This window comes from Anser cygnoides, chromosome 6, assembly GCF_040182565.1.
Source record: "Anser cygnoides isolate HZ-2024a breed goose chromosome 6, Taihu_goose_T2T_genome, whole genome shotgun sequence".
Lineage (NCBI taxonomy): Eukaryota > Metazoa > Chordata > Aves > Anseriformes > Anatidae > Anser > Anser cygnoides.
In genome coordinates this window covers 39660066-39676456 of record NC_089878.1, presented here as the reverse complement: position 1 = coordinate 39676456, position 16391 = coordinate 39660066, and the positions used below count along the sequence as shown (strand labels likewise).

The following is a 16391-nucleotide window of genomic DNA, read 5'->3' as shown; positions in this document are numbered from 1 at the left end:
CTTCCCATAGGGCCCCGCGCGCGCGCACCCGGAAGGGGATGGGGGAAGGGAGGGGCGGAAGGGGAGGGGGAGGGAGGGGTCACGTGGTGGGGGGGAGAGGGAGGGGAGGGGGAGGGGAGGGGGAGGGAGGCGCGGGGGGTGATGGGAGGAGGGGGGCGGTGGCGCCTCAGGTGAGGGACGGGGCGGGAGCGGGGGGGTTTGGGGGATTTGGGGGGATTTTGGGAAATTTTGGGGACCGGGACGGGCCCCCATGGAGGCTCTGAGCACGGGGAGGCGGCCTCGGAGGCCGGGACCTGCTGTGGAAGGGGTGAAGCCGGCAGAAGCCGGTAGCGGCTGAGGGACGGGGGCTGTGGTGGGTCCGGTACCGGTCCGGTGCCTCACGGGACGGGAACGGGGCCGTGCTGACCGGGTGCGGGGTGCTGGTGCTGATCGTGAGGGCTCCGCCGTCCCGTTTGCCTCCAAACCCCGCGTTGCTGCTTTAAAAAGTGACTGGAAGAAACCCCTGGAAAAAGACTTGCTCCTGTTTTTTCTTTTTTTTTTTTTTTATTCTAACCAGGTAGGTGCAGGTAATAAGAAAGATTTCTTCAGTTACCCACACAGTAGCACGTTCAGTCACTGAGTGTTTTCAGTCCAGCTTTGGTACATCCAGGCGCCGTGAAGTGGCCGTGCCACCCTCCCGCATCACACTGAGCCCCCTCAGGCTGCCCAGGGCTTGTGTCTGGGCATTTGCTGAGGGCCTGAGCCTGCACAGAAGTGCCCTGGGCTGAAGCGCTGCAGAAGTTTTCATCGTGGGCTTCTCTTTGTACGTTTGGAGGCGCTGTGCTGGTTGTTTCCTCTGTGCTTCCCCAGATTATTGGAGTCACACCACGGTAGCTGTACGGGTAGAAAGATGGAGAGCCAGTTGTACTTTTAAAAGCATGTTACAATACGCCTATAGCTTGCTCCAGCTCCAGCAGCATATATTTATTACTTTAGACTACCCTAAATAGTGTTAAGATGAATACATTGCTTGTGACAGTCACAGGAGAAGGTAAACGTATGTGTTAGTGCACCTTACCGAGGAGTACGGAGCTGATTGTGCACAATAATCTGAGATCGGCTCCTGCCCAAAGAGATGGGAACGCTGCAGAGTGAGCCTCAGTGCACGAGCTGTGCCACCCCTGGTTCTGCACACGATCAGCTTGTGCGTGGCTGTGCTCTCTTCGCAGAACTTGGCTCATCGTTCACAGACAGTTGGCTGTTGTCTTTGCCGTTATCTGAAGAACTTGCTAGAAAAGCTTGGAAGTCTGTTTGGTCTCACGTCAATTACTTGAAGTACCGTTTGCATTGTATTGAGAAGCATCCTAAAGCAAATCTATGTTTGTATACAATTTCTGAACAGAAATTAATTAAAAATGCATTTATCTTTCCACAAGATGAACTACTACATCTATATCTGTTAAGAAGATGTTTGTTATTTCCACAGTTCTCACAAATGAGGGGTTGCCCTGTGTTTGCGGTAGTAAATTCAGCGTGTTACATAGTTTCTGAGTAACGTACGCTAAACTAATTTGTTTTCGAAATAATTATCATTCTGTTTTCTTACATAAAGGTGAAAACTTCTGCAATGAGTAAACGTAAGTCAAAGGAGAGCATCAGTACAAATGGAGAATGCATTTCACAGGTCAGTAACATCTTTATTAGCTGGTTTTAAAGTGTGAAACCTTTCCATCCGCGTAATTCTGTAGGTTTTTACTAGCCCTTCGTAGAAGAACGCTTTCACTTGTGGATGGACCAGGCTGACTTTGAATCATTCATTAAACCAAAATAAATCTAGTAATTAAGTTAACAGGGATTTAGCAGAAGGAAAGGTAAATGAAAAATGAGATGGACAAACACAGCTCACGTATTAAGCAAAGATCTCCTTTCGTAAAGTGGAATTATGTGCAAAATAGATATTTAGCGTTCTTTTATCCATTAATTACACTTGCTGGGGAGTGTATCTGCGTGCTTATTTTTCAGCCAACCACCTGAAGCTGATAGTGATAGTTCCATCCTGAGTTAAAAGTTGGGTAAGTGTCAGAAGGAACCATGTTTCCAAGATACCAAAAGCCTGTTAGCAAGTGGTAGGGAGAAATACACGGTGATGCTGAAGTGTGCTGGTACACGTTTTCTTGCACCTATGAATTAGATGTGGTGCTGACCTAATTTTAGAGACTGGTATAACATCCCTTTGGGGGTGAAGGAAAGGAATTGAAACAGAGGGACCAAAGACTCACACTGCTGTTGTGGATTGAATTTTCTCTTTTCTGCTATGGAGAGTCTGTTAAAAGTTCTGCTTCTGACAACGTTATTCATACTTTCAAGGCCGTGTGCCGTTGAAAACAACTGAAGTTTGCACGTAGAGCAGCTGTATGCATATTTTGCTATTATTTTACTGCAGTAATTACGTTACTGGTACATTCTGGGGTGTGAAACACCAAGCATTGGTTTTGAGTCTTGTGTTGCATCCATAGGTGCAAAAACTGTTACGTGAAAGGTTGTGTCACCATTATGCTACTGGAAAACTGTTTGGGACTGAACATCAGTACAGGTGAGTGAGCAGATCCAACTAATAATTTCTATTTTAGCCACAGAATTAAAAATAATCAGTCTGCTACCCCCGTTTTTCTAAATTATACAGGCTTAGATGACTTGCAGTGCCATCCTTCTAAGAGTTGTTTCTCTTGGGCTTTATACAACTGTTACTTGCTCTTTTGTTGGTCTGTGTTGTCCTTTGTTCAAATTCTGTAATTCCTGAAATGCTTTTTTGAGCCTGAAATATCATTTTAGGGTATATTCTAAGACAGTGTTTAATGATCTGACCAAGCAAAAAGTTAAATTCTCTTGTTGTGAATCTGTATAGTCATTTCAAATACCCTTGTGTATAGGAAATTAAGCATTAAAAGTTGATCTTAAACCTTGGATGCCAACATCATGTTTCTTGAAGTGGAGACCGATATTTGAATCAAATTGACTTCTCAGGGTCCAGATGTAAAGGTTAACCTTAGGGAGAAGAGACTGAGACAGAAGAGACTGCTACAGTAACTCCACGCTATTACTAATCCTTCTGCACTTACAAGGTCAAAGTCTGTGAATAACAAACAAGTACCTAAGGAGCTTGTTTTAGCCATGAATCACATTGTTTTTTTTAGAAGTAGTTTATAGAAGTTGAACTTGAGCATGAGTTTCCTTTCCTTCCGTGGGAAGAATAACGACATTTTGGGTTATTAAAGTAGTGTAGCGTAATACGCGTGCAGATACCACATAGACGTGTATATTGTTCTGCGAACATGCGTTACTGTGATGTTAGTGTGCAACAAACCAAGCCACCCCTCTTTATATTGGGGTTCTGAAAACGGTCTGTTTGCAGACTCCCCCTAATATGCCACTGCTGACGGGTAACACCGGGTAGAAAATCCAACAAACTTCCCAATGTCTAGTTTTTCTTACCTAAGATGTATCAGGGCTCTTTGCCAGAGTTAGCTCTCAAAGAGTGGACAAAAATGTACGCATTATTTACAGCTGTACCATGATGACTCCTTTAGAAGTGGTGTCACATAAAATGACCTTATTTTTTTTAAAGAAATTAATGTTAAGTTTGTTCTTTTGTGGTAGAGAATTGTAGAACTTGATGAATGAGTGATATTCCCGTTTCCTGCATGTTTTAGTATTTCAAAATACTTTAAGAGATCTCATCACTCAGCCTTTTTTACTTCATTGTATTGCATTTTGCATGCCTTGAATGCTGAAAACAAGGTGAAATGTATCGAGTTTTCTCTTAGGTGGTAACAATTCTTGGATTTTTCCATCATTTCAGTGAATGTTGCCTGGTTTGAAGTTTAACCCAATACTGTTTTCATCACAGACATCTGCTGGAACTGCTGAAGCGAACTACAGTTCATGGAGAAAGTAATTCTGCCCTCATTATTGGACCCCGTGGATCAGGAAAGACTGCGGTATAAACACCATTTAAAAGTTTATACAAAGTCAAATAAAGCATGAGGTAGATGACCCCACTGAAGTCGTGAGAGCTTTTGGAGCTGATTTTTCATCTCTTTGCCTGCTTTTAGAGAGGGAATTGCTAGTTGTTTACACATAACGTGAAAATGTTCTAGGATTTCTTATGGGCTAATCCTGTTGAATAACAGTATGGAGAAATCTGAAACTTCTCAAACACAGAGTAATTTTATAAAATGAATAACTTCATGTGCAGCTGACAAAAACATGGGCCTGTCCAACCTTGCAGTGACTTGTAGAAGTATGCATGGTTTTGGAATCCCTCGCATGTCTTTACCAAGTCTTATGACGTAACTACAGGTGCCACAAACTTGAAAAATGTAAATTCTTTTATCGGAACAAGTTGTTTGTTGCTCTGTAACCTGCCAGCATCATAGGTTCTGTCTTCTTTTGGCATTTCTCCTGTTACACTTCTGCCATGGTTCTTGCCACAGAAGAGTTCATCTTTGATTACAGTCAGGTTTTGTTTGACAAGTCCTTTAAATGTTCACCCACTATTGCTATCAGGCCTCTGTAAAGATGACTGAAAAGGCATCCAAAAACCGAAGGGAGTGGATTTGAGGGTGGATTTCTATGTAGCTGTTGATATGTAGAGAATGGTAATGTGTCTTAATCCCATTTGAAACTTGTCAGAGACCATTGCTATCTAAGTTATAATATATTTATTATGGAAAGGCATAAATCTCTTATGTTTACATGAGTATGTGATTGATAAATAGGTTGGTTGTTACCAAAGAAAGTATTTGAGATGGACTTTGGGAGCCTTCGCAACTGCTAGAGCGAGTGGCCTTCAATGTTTCGAATGCAGTTGAACAGGAATGAATTTATAGATGGTAAACGTGCCTGTGATACAGCTGACACTTGAAATCATTCTGCCAATTTGTTGATGGCTTTGTTATTTTGCATTTCAAAAACAGTCTGTGTTGTTACCTTCCTCCATTACCCATGGCACTTCAGAAGAAGGATAATTGCCAAAATGCTTTGAAGGAGGGGAAAAAGGGCTGAAAAAAACAATATCAAATCAGGATTCTTCCACCTACAGACTGCTTACTAGTCTTAAACTGGAGCTGATCATTCCTTTCTTAGACTTACAAATTCATTAGTTAAACAACAAGCACTCTCACTGTGCAGAAAATATTTCTTGGATTTTCATGTGTGTGCAATGTAGCCTTTGAGAGTACAATTGTAATTGTTGGGTAGGGAGCTAGCCAGAATGGATGACATCTTCTTACGGTGCATAAACTTGACAAACCAAGGAAATAAGCCTTTTTTTTTTTTTTTGTTCGGAGTGTTCGTATACTAACTGTTGGTACCTGTAGTAGGAGTCAGTTAACTGTATCTGCTTCAAAATACAACAGCAATAGAAAAACACAGATGAGCTTTATACTGTGGGTAAATTGGAGCAGAGGTGAAAGCTTTAAAAAAAAAAAGGCAAATAAACAAAAAACCCCAAACAGACCAATCTGCCACACATGTTGTTCCCCATACCACCCACCCCTAGTTTCTAAAACACAAGCTATTATTATTTATTAAGGATTCAATTGTTTTTTAAACCCTTTACATAAAGATAGGAAAGATGAAAATTTGTGAATCCTCCTGCCAGAATGCCAGTAAATGAGAAATGATTTTTCTCCTATTAAGAGAATAAGTTTTTTATAAGAACATCTCTTAATTCTATATACAGATATATTTATACATATACATAGATAGGACCTGCAAATTTTCGGCTGGGGGAAGTAAAGGACAAGAAGCAGTGAGTGAACAAAAAGTTAAGATTCCATCTGTTTATGAATGTTTTAATACAACGCTTCGTGATTTTTTACCAAGCGCAAGCTCTGAAAGACTTGGCACTGATGGACTGTAAATTTGGGACCCCTAAGTTTTATAAGCAGTAGTTGATGTGAACGTGTACAATTTAATTTTTGTCTCATGCTTCTGAAGTTTAAGATGAAAAGAGTAAGCAAGCATAGTGTCTTTAAAGATTCAAAGCGGGGATTTTTGTTCTAGAGCATCTAATGAAGCTGAATACTGCACTACGTTGGAAGACAAATTCTGTTGCATATTGGACTCTTAAAGCTTTGGTTGAAGCAAAAGCTCGATATATTGATTCAAAAATGTAGAGACTAAAATACTGGAGATATTTCTTCCATTAATAATTCAGCAGAATGAACAAATGTAATTGCTACAGTCATGGTAGTAATGTAACTTTAATACTTTTGAAAATATTCAAAAGATTTTGTTACCGAACTCAACCGTGCATACTGTTTCCTATCTGATAATACCAGTTTGTAGCTTTTTTAAATTGTTAATCCATTAATCTTGTCGTAAAGTGATTTTGTTTCTCTTTTCCTAGTTACTAAATCATGTCTTGAAAGATCTAATGGAAATCAAACAAGTTAGAGAGAACCTCTTGGAAGTTCGTCTGAATGGCAAGTAGTACAGTACTGCTCTGATACGTTACGTTTAGTTGCTGTGTTATGGTATGCACTTAACAAGAGTTCTGGTTTCAGCAGGTACAATCTAGTCTCAAATATGGACGCGCTCATCTGTGAGCTCCCAAATGTTGTTCTTTGCATCTATAGAAAGACAGCTCACGTGCTTTAATTGGCTTTTTCTCAAAATGTTGAAAATCAGTTCAGTTGTGAACAAATTTTTTGAAGTAACTTTATATTACACGTGGGAACTTACTTGTCTAGCCTTAATCGTTAAAAGGGTCTAGCTCTGTCAGGCTTGAAACTGAGAGCAGCTTCTGGGTGAGCTTCTAGTGGCAGTAGATGCGGCTGTTTGGAGTGAGGGAGAACTGCCAGCTCTTCACGAAAAATCGTTTTCTTTCAGGGCTTTTGCAGACTAATGATAAAGTGGCCCTGAAGGAGATCACCAGACAGTTGCGCCTGGAAAATGTGGTTGGGGATAAAGTTTTTGTAAGTATTGACTTCATTATGCTCTTTGCTTATCTGCCTGTAAAATCCTTGCCTAGAAAACTAGTGGTAGAGGATGCAGCTCGTTGAGACTGAGTAGGCACTGAGAGCGAATTCATTAACTCTCAGTAATGAGTCGGCTGGCCCAGTCTTCCCAAAGCTCTGTCTTTTAATATAAATAGAAATTGATGGCTGTGGTGTGCTGCGAAAGTCTTTGCCTATAATGACCCTGGGTTACAAACACTTCAAGGCAAAAAGCGTGTTCTACACAGGTGTTGGATGTTGCTAGTTGAGGAGTATTAATGAATACTTTTTCAAAAAACATACATTTCAATTTAAACAAATAGAGGAATGCAAAGGCTCCCTTAAAACTTAGTTGCAGCCTCTGAACGAAACAAATATTAAGCATTCCAAAGAGACTGTGTTCAGAGGATTAGAGTAGTTTGGAAACATCTGTTTTATAACAGCTCAAGACAAAAGAGTAGGCAAATTAACTGGCCAAAAAAACGGTATCTTTAGTATATTTGAAAGCTTTCCTATTTCGTAGGGATATGTATCCAGATTGCTGTCATCTTAGAGTTCTCATTTTGCATAGAAATTCTTTCAAAATGTTTTCCTCTATTGACTTTTTCCCAAAGATAAGAAACCTAGTTAAACTAGTACTGAAGTAATAAGGAGAACAGCTGAAGTGCTCCGGAGGACGAGGCTGCAGGCAGTGTGGAATACAAGACGACCTGTCAGTTGTAGTTAGTAGGCTTTGTTATCTTTGATTTTCTAGCTACCCCAGATGATTTTTAGATGCAGAAAACGGACAACTGTTTTTGGCGCCGAGCTAAAATTTTCCCAAATATAACTGCAGAAATAAAATGAAATGGCAAGTATTTAGTGTCAGTATAGCTGTTTGAAAGCCTTCTCTTTTCATCAGAGAACTCGAAGAAGCTTTCAAAGTACTTTTTTCTCCTTTAACTTAGTGTGGAGTACTACTTTAAACCCTTAGCTGTCTATTCCCTTCTGTTGCAAACACTGATTTGCAGGAATGCCCTTGCTTCTGTCCATAGAAACTTTTTCTTTCTTAGCTTCTGCAGTTCACTTTCAGAGAGTAAATTGGTTCATCTGCATTCTTCAGTAGGGTTTGTGGTCTTCAGTTGTTATTTCTTGCCTTGCAACTTGTACGCCACAAAGCGTGTCAATGTGTGTGTAAATAAAGCAGGGTAGTCTTAGCAATTCACTGTTCACATGAATGTGATGCTTCCATCTCATAAGGTTGCAAATTAATAACCCGCATACTCATTCTTAATAGAACCCATTATGTGGCAGTTGTTGCCTATGTGTAAATGGGAAATTGGGAATGCAGTAGCTATTTAAGGAAAAGATAAAGCTACCTGTAAATTTAGCTTAATACAAACATTCTTCTGATCGCTAATTTATGCCTGAGGCAATTAGTTTGGGATTTTCAGGCTGAAAAACATGGATCAAAGTAGAGTTACCTATCAGTTTTCTTCACTTGCTTGAAGCATTTGTGGTTATACAATATGAAGTAACCTTGTAAATTTCATATATGTCCTGGTTTTGAAAGGAGGGTTTGAGAAGGAGATGAGCTTCAGTACATGCCTGAACTTGATGTAGTCGTATTCTGAGAATGACACTGAAAAAATACTGTGAATCTCTTTTCCCTGTACAGGGCAGTTTTGCTGAAAATCTTGCGTTCCTCCTTGAAGCTTTAAGGACAGGTAAGCACGACTATCCCTGTTCTGAAACTGCGTGTTTCTGTTTGTCACTTGACTGAGAAGCTAGAATACAGATGTTTCTTCATCTACTTGTACAAGTGGCGTAAGGAGGTCTTGCCCAAGAACGTTATGGTTGCAAAATAATGGAAAAAATGTGTAATGCCAAACAAGTATGGACCTAACTCAGCTGATGCCATAAAGTTTACATACAATGGTCAGCTGTGAAGGACAGATTCTTTTATTCTGACTGAAGCTATTAAAAATAGCGTTTCTAAAAAATAGCCATAGAAATAACTCTTTCCTTGCAACTGGACATGATGCTTGGCAGAACAGCACAAACCTTAGCCAGTTTCCATGTATTTTTCTTTTTACTGTTGTAGCAATCAAACCATGTGTGAAAGGATGTACATATGTGCAATAGATATGTGAAAGGATGGCCTAGTGAGATAGCTAAAAGAAGACGTAAATTGTTAAAAGCAGAAGTTGTGAAGGCTGTAGAAATGATGATGTTACCATACTCATTTTCTAACTTGCTGTCTCAGGAAACAGAACCAGCAGTTGTCCAGTCTTGTTTATACTGGATGAATTTGACTTGTTTGTCCATCACAAGAATCAGACGCTGCTGTATAACCTGTTTGATATATCCCAGTCAGCACAGACTCCAGTAACAGTTATTGGACTCACATGTAGACAGGTAAGAAATTGCAATCCCAAAGTTTTCAGCTTTCTTAGTTGGTGTCTTCTCTTTTCTGCTCCTGAGACTTCACTTAGTTCACTAAGAAACTTTTCTCAATTACCCGTTGGTCTGACTTTTGAGTTTAAAAATAAAAAGTGTTGAGGGCAAACAGATGACCAAAAAATTGCGAAGCCTCCAGTTCTGCAGCTGAAGGAGCGGGTTTGGGTTTCTAAGGAGACACAGGACCGTTGTCCTATGGCTACCACAGAAGATCTGTATTTATCCTTGTGGCTGTTTCACATTATACTGCCGTTCACTCTTTGAAGAGGCTCCTCTGCGTTTCCGTTTTCTGGTGACCAATCGGTAAGAATAGGCTTGTATTTAAATCATTTTTCTGAGGACAAGGGATTTATTTATTTTTTTAAGCAAACACTTCAGTAGGGTACTTTTTCTGTAACAGGAGCATGTTTAAGATGGATTTGAAATTCATATTAAACTTGTGACCACTACAATTACATCATAAGGAACTGTGGACAGATGTGTATAATGTGAAATAATACTTGCTGACACTGTAGTAGCTGATATGTTATTAAAAAATAATTAAAAGATGCACTGTTTTTCTCAGACTATTCTGGTTGCAAAAGACAGGGTTATGGTAAAAGCAATAATAATTCTGTCGCAGAATGGTTTGGGTTGGAAGGGACCTTACAGATCATCTAGGCTTCCATCAAGGCCCCAGTCTGAGGTTGACTGGGTTTGGGTGATATTTAGCTGAGCAAATTGTTAGAAGCTAATAGAATAGTTAATAGTTGATCTAATAAATTGCAGCCTCGTCTTTTTGCTTCGTTGCTGTCCAAGTTTGGTATCCTCATCACCTCTGAATTAGAAGTTGGTATTGCTCTGCTTTTGGATCTAATTAAGGCAGAGCCTTTGGAAACTGAGTCATGGCTGTGATAGCTGTGGCTGCTGAGTTTTTCTTCAGCTGCTCATCCCGTTCAGTGTGACTTCTAAATGAAAAGGAGTCTCAGTATTTCGCACTGTTGGTGCTCTGTGGACTCTGGTGAGGAATTTTAGTATTCTGAAAGCTTTTTTTTGTTGCCTGCCCAGAATTCCTAGAAACAGCATAAGCATTCTGTCCCAGTAGAAGGTAGGGGAGTAGTGCTGTGTTTCTCTAAATGGTTGAATCCCACAGCTTGCTTCGGGTGCGAATCTGTTGCTGTTGGTTCTGAGAAAAATAAGCTTTTCTCTATTACCTTCAACCAGCAACTTGATGGCAGGCTTGCTTAGGTCTGTGTGACAATCTTAAAAGATCCGTGTTGGCTCTTAATTTTTTGTAGCTGGATTCTTTCAGTCTGACAAAAGGCATGTGAGCTGACAGCTGCCAGCCTACGTCTCTACTAAACAGACAACTTGTCGAGAGCCCTGATAGGCTGAAACATCTTGAACGCAGACTTAAGTAACTGAAATATTTACATAATCTATGGAGAAATTTGCTGGGTATCCTAGCAACTAATTATCCCGTATGATGTATGCACCACATGATTTGGGTAAATGGCTAGTTGTTAGGCATTTCAAGGCACATCGATGGCAATAATTAGCAAAGGTCATGTTGGATCTGTGTTAAAACGCATTTTGGTGGTTTTTTTTTATTCTAGTTTTTAGTGTAGCAAAGAATGCACTATATGTATCCGCTTTTTAAAAAAAATATTGTTATTGCTTTTTACAAGGATATCCTGGAGCTCTTGGAGAAGAGAGTAAAATCAAGGTTCTCTCACCGACAGATCTATGTGATCAATTCCTTTGATTTTAAACAGTATGTTAGAATATTCAAGGAACAGCTTTCTCTTCCTGCTGAATTTCCTGATGAGACTTTTGCACAAAAATGGAATAATAATGTTCAGGTATTTAAAGCTCTTCATATTTGGTTTTAGTTAAACTTCTAAAGTAACACCATTTTATAAATGTAAAGCTTTTACTTTATACTAGCATTTCCCTTCACTATTTGAGATTGATATGGGATAAACCAAATTGTGACAGGTAATCTTACTGAAGCTTGGGCACATTAAGTGTCACACAAGACCAAAAGTTAAGGTTAGACATGAAGAACTATATCGTTCAGTGTCAGCTGAGCTCTTTTTAAAAGTTAGCTAACTACTGTTTTTTCATGTGCATAGGACATGATTTGCAGAGATGATAAAAATACCTTTTTTTTTTTTAAGCATCTGTCTGTAGATAAAACTGTGCAAGACGTGCTGCAGAACCTTTTTCACTACACCAAAGATCTGCGTTCGCTTCATTTACTGTTGGTATGTATTTGGATATAATTTCTTCATGAATTAAAGTAACTTGTATATATCACGTGAGTTTTTCAGTCCAGTTATTGGACCTTTACTTGAAACATCTTGTTGATGAGCAGGCTTCTGACAGTACTGGTTTCTTGCGTGCTTTATCAGTCCATGCTTTATTAACAAATTTGAGTTCTTCTGATTTTTATAGCAAATGCTTCATGAGGATTTACTTTTTAATTGAAATTGTGATTTATTTTTTTTTTGTTATTCAAAGTAACTTTTGCGGAGTCTTTCAATTTATAAAACAATATTGTAGGTGAAGTACTGTCAAAATATTTTCCTTCTGAAATTCCCTTTGAAAGTCTTGGAAAAGTTACTGTTTTTAGCAAAGCTAAATAATTTGTTTACATAAGAACTACGTTGCTCATAACCGAGCTGATAGAATCCAGTTTTGCCTTTGGCAGATCAGTTTCCCCATGGCTTCTTTCACGTGGGTGACTTCACGCAGTCAGCTGTGTGTCTGTCTGCCTTCAAACTGGTAAACCTGAGGGTGCTGGGTGTTCCCAGCTCCGTTTGGGTGCTGACTGCTCAATCACAGATTCCTCTAGCCCTGAAGTAGGGAGGGCAGTGACTTGCAGCAAATGCTGTCGTCTGTTTCCTCTACTTCCCTCCACGCTGCGTGTCTGTTCGTGTCCTAGAGCTGGCATTTCTTCACCCCTCCCCTTCTTCCCTGTTCAGATTCCCATTAGCCTTTATAATCTAAAACTTCGTTCTGTTCCTGCGGAAGGCTGAATCATCGTGCTGCTTTTGAGGCTGTTGTGCTGACATCCATAAGGAAAGGAAGAAAGGGAAAGACTGGTGGTAGATAGCATTGGATGTTCTTAGGGAAAGATCTTAATTACGTGCATGAAATAAACGTTTTTGTATTACACAGACCTGCAGAAAGTAGGAGGTAGTCACTAAAAGCCAGTTTTTCTAACCCAATAAATATTGAACTACTGAAGAGCAAGTGAAGATCGCTGCGGTGTAGCTGCTACGTATAAAGGCTCGTAGATAACCAGTAGGTTTGGAAGAGTGGTGTCAGAGGAGGTCGGTTAACTGTGTATGCGTTAACCTACACTTGTTCAAAACTCACTTCCTGCGACAAGCAACTGAAGATTGTTAAAGATTCAAATTGCAGCTACGTGAAACTGTCTGTTAAACGTTCTGAGTTGGTAACTTGGGTTCTGTAGTCTGAGAGTTGTCTTCAGACTTTCCTAGCGGTGGCACGAGTAGCTGTGTACAAAGGTACATGTTAAAGACTTGTAAGTCATTTCTTACAGCGATCACTGAAGTATGCCAATCCACTGAAGCTAATACAAACAAGCTAATGAGTGTTTATGTCCTCTAGTGAGGAGGCTTTAAAGTTTTCAGCCAGGAAAACCTTCCTGGCAAAGCGCAGTTGTAGCTACCAGCTATTTACAGGGGTTTTGGTACGAACCTACTGCGCGTGCAGGGTTTATTCATTAATGTTTCCAGTAGGTGACTCCAGGGGAAATGTGTTCTGCATGCCATCTCGGAGCAGAAAGTGTGCCTGGTAATTAGTAATTAAGTGAAAAACGTCTTCTGCTTTATTTTTAGATGCTTGCTGTAAGTAACGTTACTGTGCATCACCCGCTTATCACTGCGTCAGATCTTCAGGAGGCAAGCAAGCAGTACAGAATGGACTCCAAAGCAAATATTGTACATGGTAAAGCTCAGGTTTTTTTTTCTCCCAGGTGTTTCTAAAGACTCTGGAAAGCATCAGGTGCCTCACGGGAATTCAGATGTAAGGGATACCGCGTAATGCACCGATGCCTCTTGGTGTGAGCTGTTTGGGGAATACATCTATCTGCCTGCTCCCCGCTGATTTGCATTTGTATGTGTGTGGCCTAACGGTGCAGAATAAACCCGAAATTGAGTTGTATGGTACGTGGTGCAAATATTACTGCACAGGGCACTCAGCCAGTGCCCCGCTACGGGTGTCTGACAGCTCTCGGCACCAGCCAGTGTGTTTGTAGTCAGCAATGGTGGCGTGGGGAACCCCCCCGGACAGCGTTTCTGTCCCGTGTGTGTAGGGAGGAAGGGGAAAGGCTGACCTCTTTCTGCCGGCGCTGGTAACGTGAGGGAACTGCTGGGCTTGGGCTGCAAGCTGTGGCAATAAATCGTCTGTCAACTGCAACAGCCTGTGCTTGAACGGGCGCTTAATTGTGCGGGGTACGGCTGTGTGCACCCACCTGCATTTGGCCCAGCTTCTCCTGCTCCTGCGCTGACCGCTGGCGTGTGTCGGCGTGCTGGGGCAGCCTGAAAACCCCTCGTGCTGCTCTCACCCAACCGCTTGTGGTGAGGGGCCGAGGGGTTTTCCTTAAACCTCAGCAAGTGAAATGCATTGAGCAATGCGCTCAAGGTTTCTCTGATAAATATTTGGGAACTTGTACAAATGATAAGAAGAATTAAATGGCTGCTGAGGATATAAACCCAGATACAGGTAGAAGACGAATTGCTTCCCTGATCAGGAAAAGATCAATTTTATCCGATTGCTTCTTCACCGCTCCCAGACTTTACAGGCTTTGGTTTGGCTCGACCCTGTGATTCTCTGTCGGAGGAGGTAATTCCCTGCAACATTTCTTTAGATTTGAATAGCAAATAACTTCAGACTCTCATTTCATCACATGCTGTACGGTAGCATGTAGGTTGTCTTGATGCTGCCAAAATTTCTTTGTCTGCAGCGATGATTTTGCCTTTATGCTTAAATTTCTTGCGTTTTGACAGAAGCAGCCTGTTCTGTAACGTTTTTGCTTCAAATATCTGGAAAACTAATGCTCTGCTTTCATCTAGCTGCTTTTAATTCTGGGATTTTGTTACAATTATGAAGACAAACCCCACAAATATGTGAGGCCTACAGCATAAAAAAAGAGTGTTAATATAGCGTGTGAACTGCTTGCGCTTCAGATATGCTTAAGAGAGGTATTTAGAGCTCTTGTCTCTCCCTCTAGGTTTGTCTGTCCTGGAAATCTGCCTAATTATAGCTATGAAACACTTAAATGATGTTTATGAAGGAGAACCGTTTAACTTCCAGATGGTTTACAATGGTGAGAGAAATGCATGAATCGTACACGTGCTAAGTCACTCGCTTTACCCTGAGTAACTTTTCCTTCCTCCTCCTGACGCAGAATTTCAGAAGTTCATCCAAAGGAAGGCGCACTGCATGTACAACTTCGAAAAGCCAGTTGTTATGAAGGTAAACCTGAAGTGTGTTTTTTTTTCTAAAGCATTCAGATGCGTATCTTTTGCTAGAGCACACGTTTGAACAGTCGTAAACAATCCTTGAAGTAGGGGCGGATGCTTCAGGGTGTTGAGAAAACCCTGCTCAGAACAGATGTGACCCGTGGCTGTGTTGCTCAGTGCTGCGCTGCCCTCTGCTGGTCGGTGCCCGGCTGGTAGGAAGTTTGTTGGTCTGGTAAATGCCCCACTAACAAGTAAACATTGCAAGGACTCGTGGTTTTCAAGTTTTTCAGCTTGGGGCGCTGACAGTCCGGCATTTCATCCTGCTGTAGCGTAGCAGCTCAGCAGGTGGTTGTGCAGATATTTTCAGCTGATGAATTTAACTCGATGATCAGTAGTTCAGTAGTCAGAGCTTCTAGTCTTGCTGCTTTTAAACTGGTTTCTTATTCATTATGATTCAGTTACGATTAAACAGAAAGTTAAGTAATGCTGTGTGCCTGTAATGAACTGTTATTCTGGATTAATTGGAACAAAGTCATTCCCATTCGGCTATATAAACAAGAGATTTTAATTACTATTTCTATAAGAAGAAGAGTGTATTGTAGCTCAGCTCACATATGTTTTACTGCCTGTCAAAAAGGACATAGGGTTGAATGGAGCTGGCATTTAATGTCTGTCAAGACAGCACACCCCAGGCTTCTGGTAAAACAGCGCCTTGTAGGTCATTCAAAGTGACCAGTACAGCCCGGAGTGAGGTTGTCTTCTTTTTTCCTATTTTTTTCTTTTGTTTTTAGGCATTCGAACACTTACTGCAACTGGAATTAGTCAAACCGATAGAAAGACCATCAGTGCGTACTCAGAGAGAGTACCTCTTAATGAAACTGCTTTTGGACAACAACCAGATCATGGATGCTCTGCAGGTGTACCCAAACTGCCCGACAGATGTTAAGCAGTGGGCAACGTCATCACTTAGCTGGTTGTGAGCTTCTGGGAAGTCACGGTACCCCTTGCCACATCAGAACTTCTGGAGTTAACCGCAGACTCTAGAAGTTGTAATGTTTACCCACAGTAGGGTGGTCAAATTAATAAATTTTTGGTTGGAAGAAGGCTGCTTCACTTCGCTTTGCTGGTTGGTTTTGGAACCGCAGTCCTGTTATCTTGTAATGGCCGTAAATTGGAAGAACTTCTAAATGCTCGGGGTAGCTCAGCTCAGTGCTAGCTTTTCCCTTCACACTCAACTTCTGCTTTGTAGAAATCAAAGCGATTGCACTTTGAGTTTCTAAATTGCAGATTGAGGCTGCTTTAGATGATAACCAGCTGCAGGTCTCCTGCTGTATGTTCTGAAGTGCAGATCCATCTCTAGTACAGCTTTGACGTGACGTGAAGCTTAGTTAAACCTTTAGTCACAGCTAGCTTTGTCTGGCAGGTGGTGTGTTTGTGCGAGGCAGCCTCGCCTACCTGCCCACCTTCTCTCCAGGTTGTCCAGCTGTCTCATGATGTC

General features: G+C 41.1%; 1 protein-coding gene and 1 long non-coding RNA gene across 5 annotated transcripts; one reads left to right on the top strand and one right to left on the bottom strand.

Annotated features, from left to right (window-relative positions):
* Positions 1–127: 127 nt before the first annotated feature.
* Positions 128–16006, top strand: ORC4 (origin recognition complex subunit 4). Of its 4 annotated transcripts, none has more exons than XM_067000134.1 (14): positions 128–170; positions 1592–1663; positions 2496–2572; positions 3887–3977; positions 6392–6467; positions 6874–6959; positions 8638–8686; positions 9226–9377; positions 11087–11260; positions 11579–11665; positions 13268–13376; positions 14662–14757; positions 14839–14906; positions 15685–16006. In XM_067000134.1, exons 2-14 carry the CDS (start codon positions 1607–1609, stop codon positions 15871–15873), a joined length of 1311 nt encoding a protein of 436 aa, XP_066856235.1. In that variant the 5' UTR covers positions 128–170; positions 1592–1606; the 3' UTR covers positions 15874–16006. The 4 variants fall into 4 exon arrangements, with proteins under 4 accessions (XP_066856235.1, XP_047936948.1, XP_047936949.1 ...); XM_048080991.2 differs by lacking the exon at positions 128–170 and adding an exon at positions 202–556; XM_048080992.2 differs by lacking the exon at positions 128–170 and adding an exon at positions 573–802.
* Positions 631–1210, bottom strand: LOC106046893 (uncharacterized). Its single transcript, XR_001213503.2, has 2 exons — positions 1058–1210; positions 631–873 (listed from the first exon to the last, which is right to left on the bottom strand). It is a non-coding gene; the product is annotated as an uncharacterized lncRNA (long non-coding RNA).
* Positions 16007–16391: the final 385 nt, after the last annotated feature.

Coding starts and splice junctions, on each gene's coding strand:
- ORC4 (XM_067000134.1), top strand. CDS start 1,607: ATGAGTAAACGTAAGTCAAAGGAGAGCATCAGTACAAATGGAGAATGC. Junction 6,960..8,637: donor TGGTTGGGGATAAAGTTTTT/GTAAGTATTGAC, acceptor TTCCCTGTACAG/GGCAGTTTTGCTGAAAATCT. Junction 9,378..11,086: donor TTGGACTCACATGTAGACAG/GTAAGAAATTGC, acceptor GCTTTTTACAAG/GATATCCTGGAGCTCTTGGA.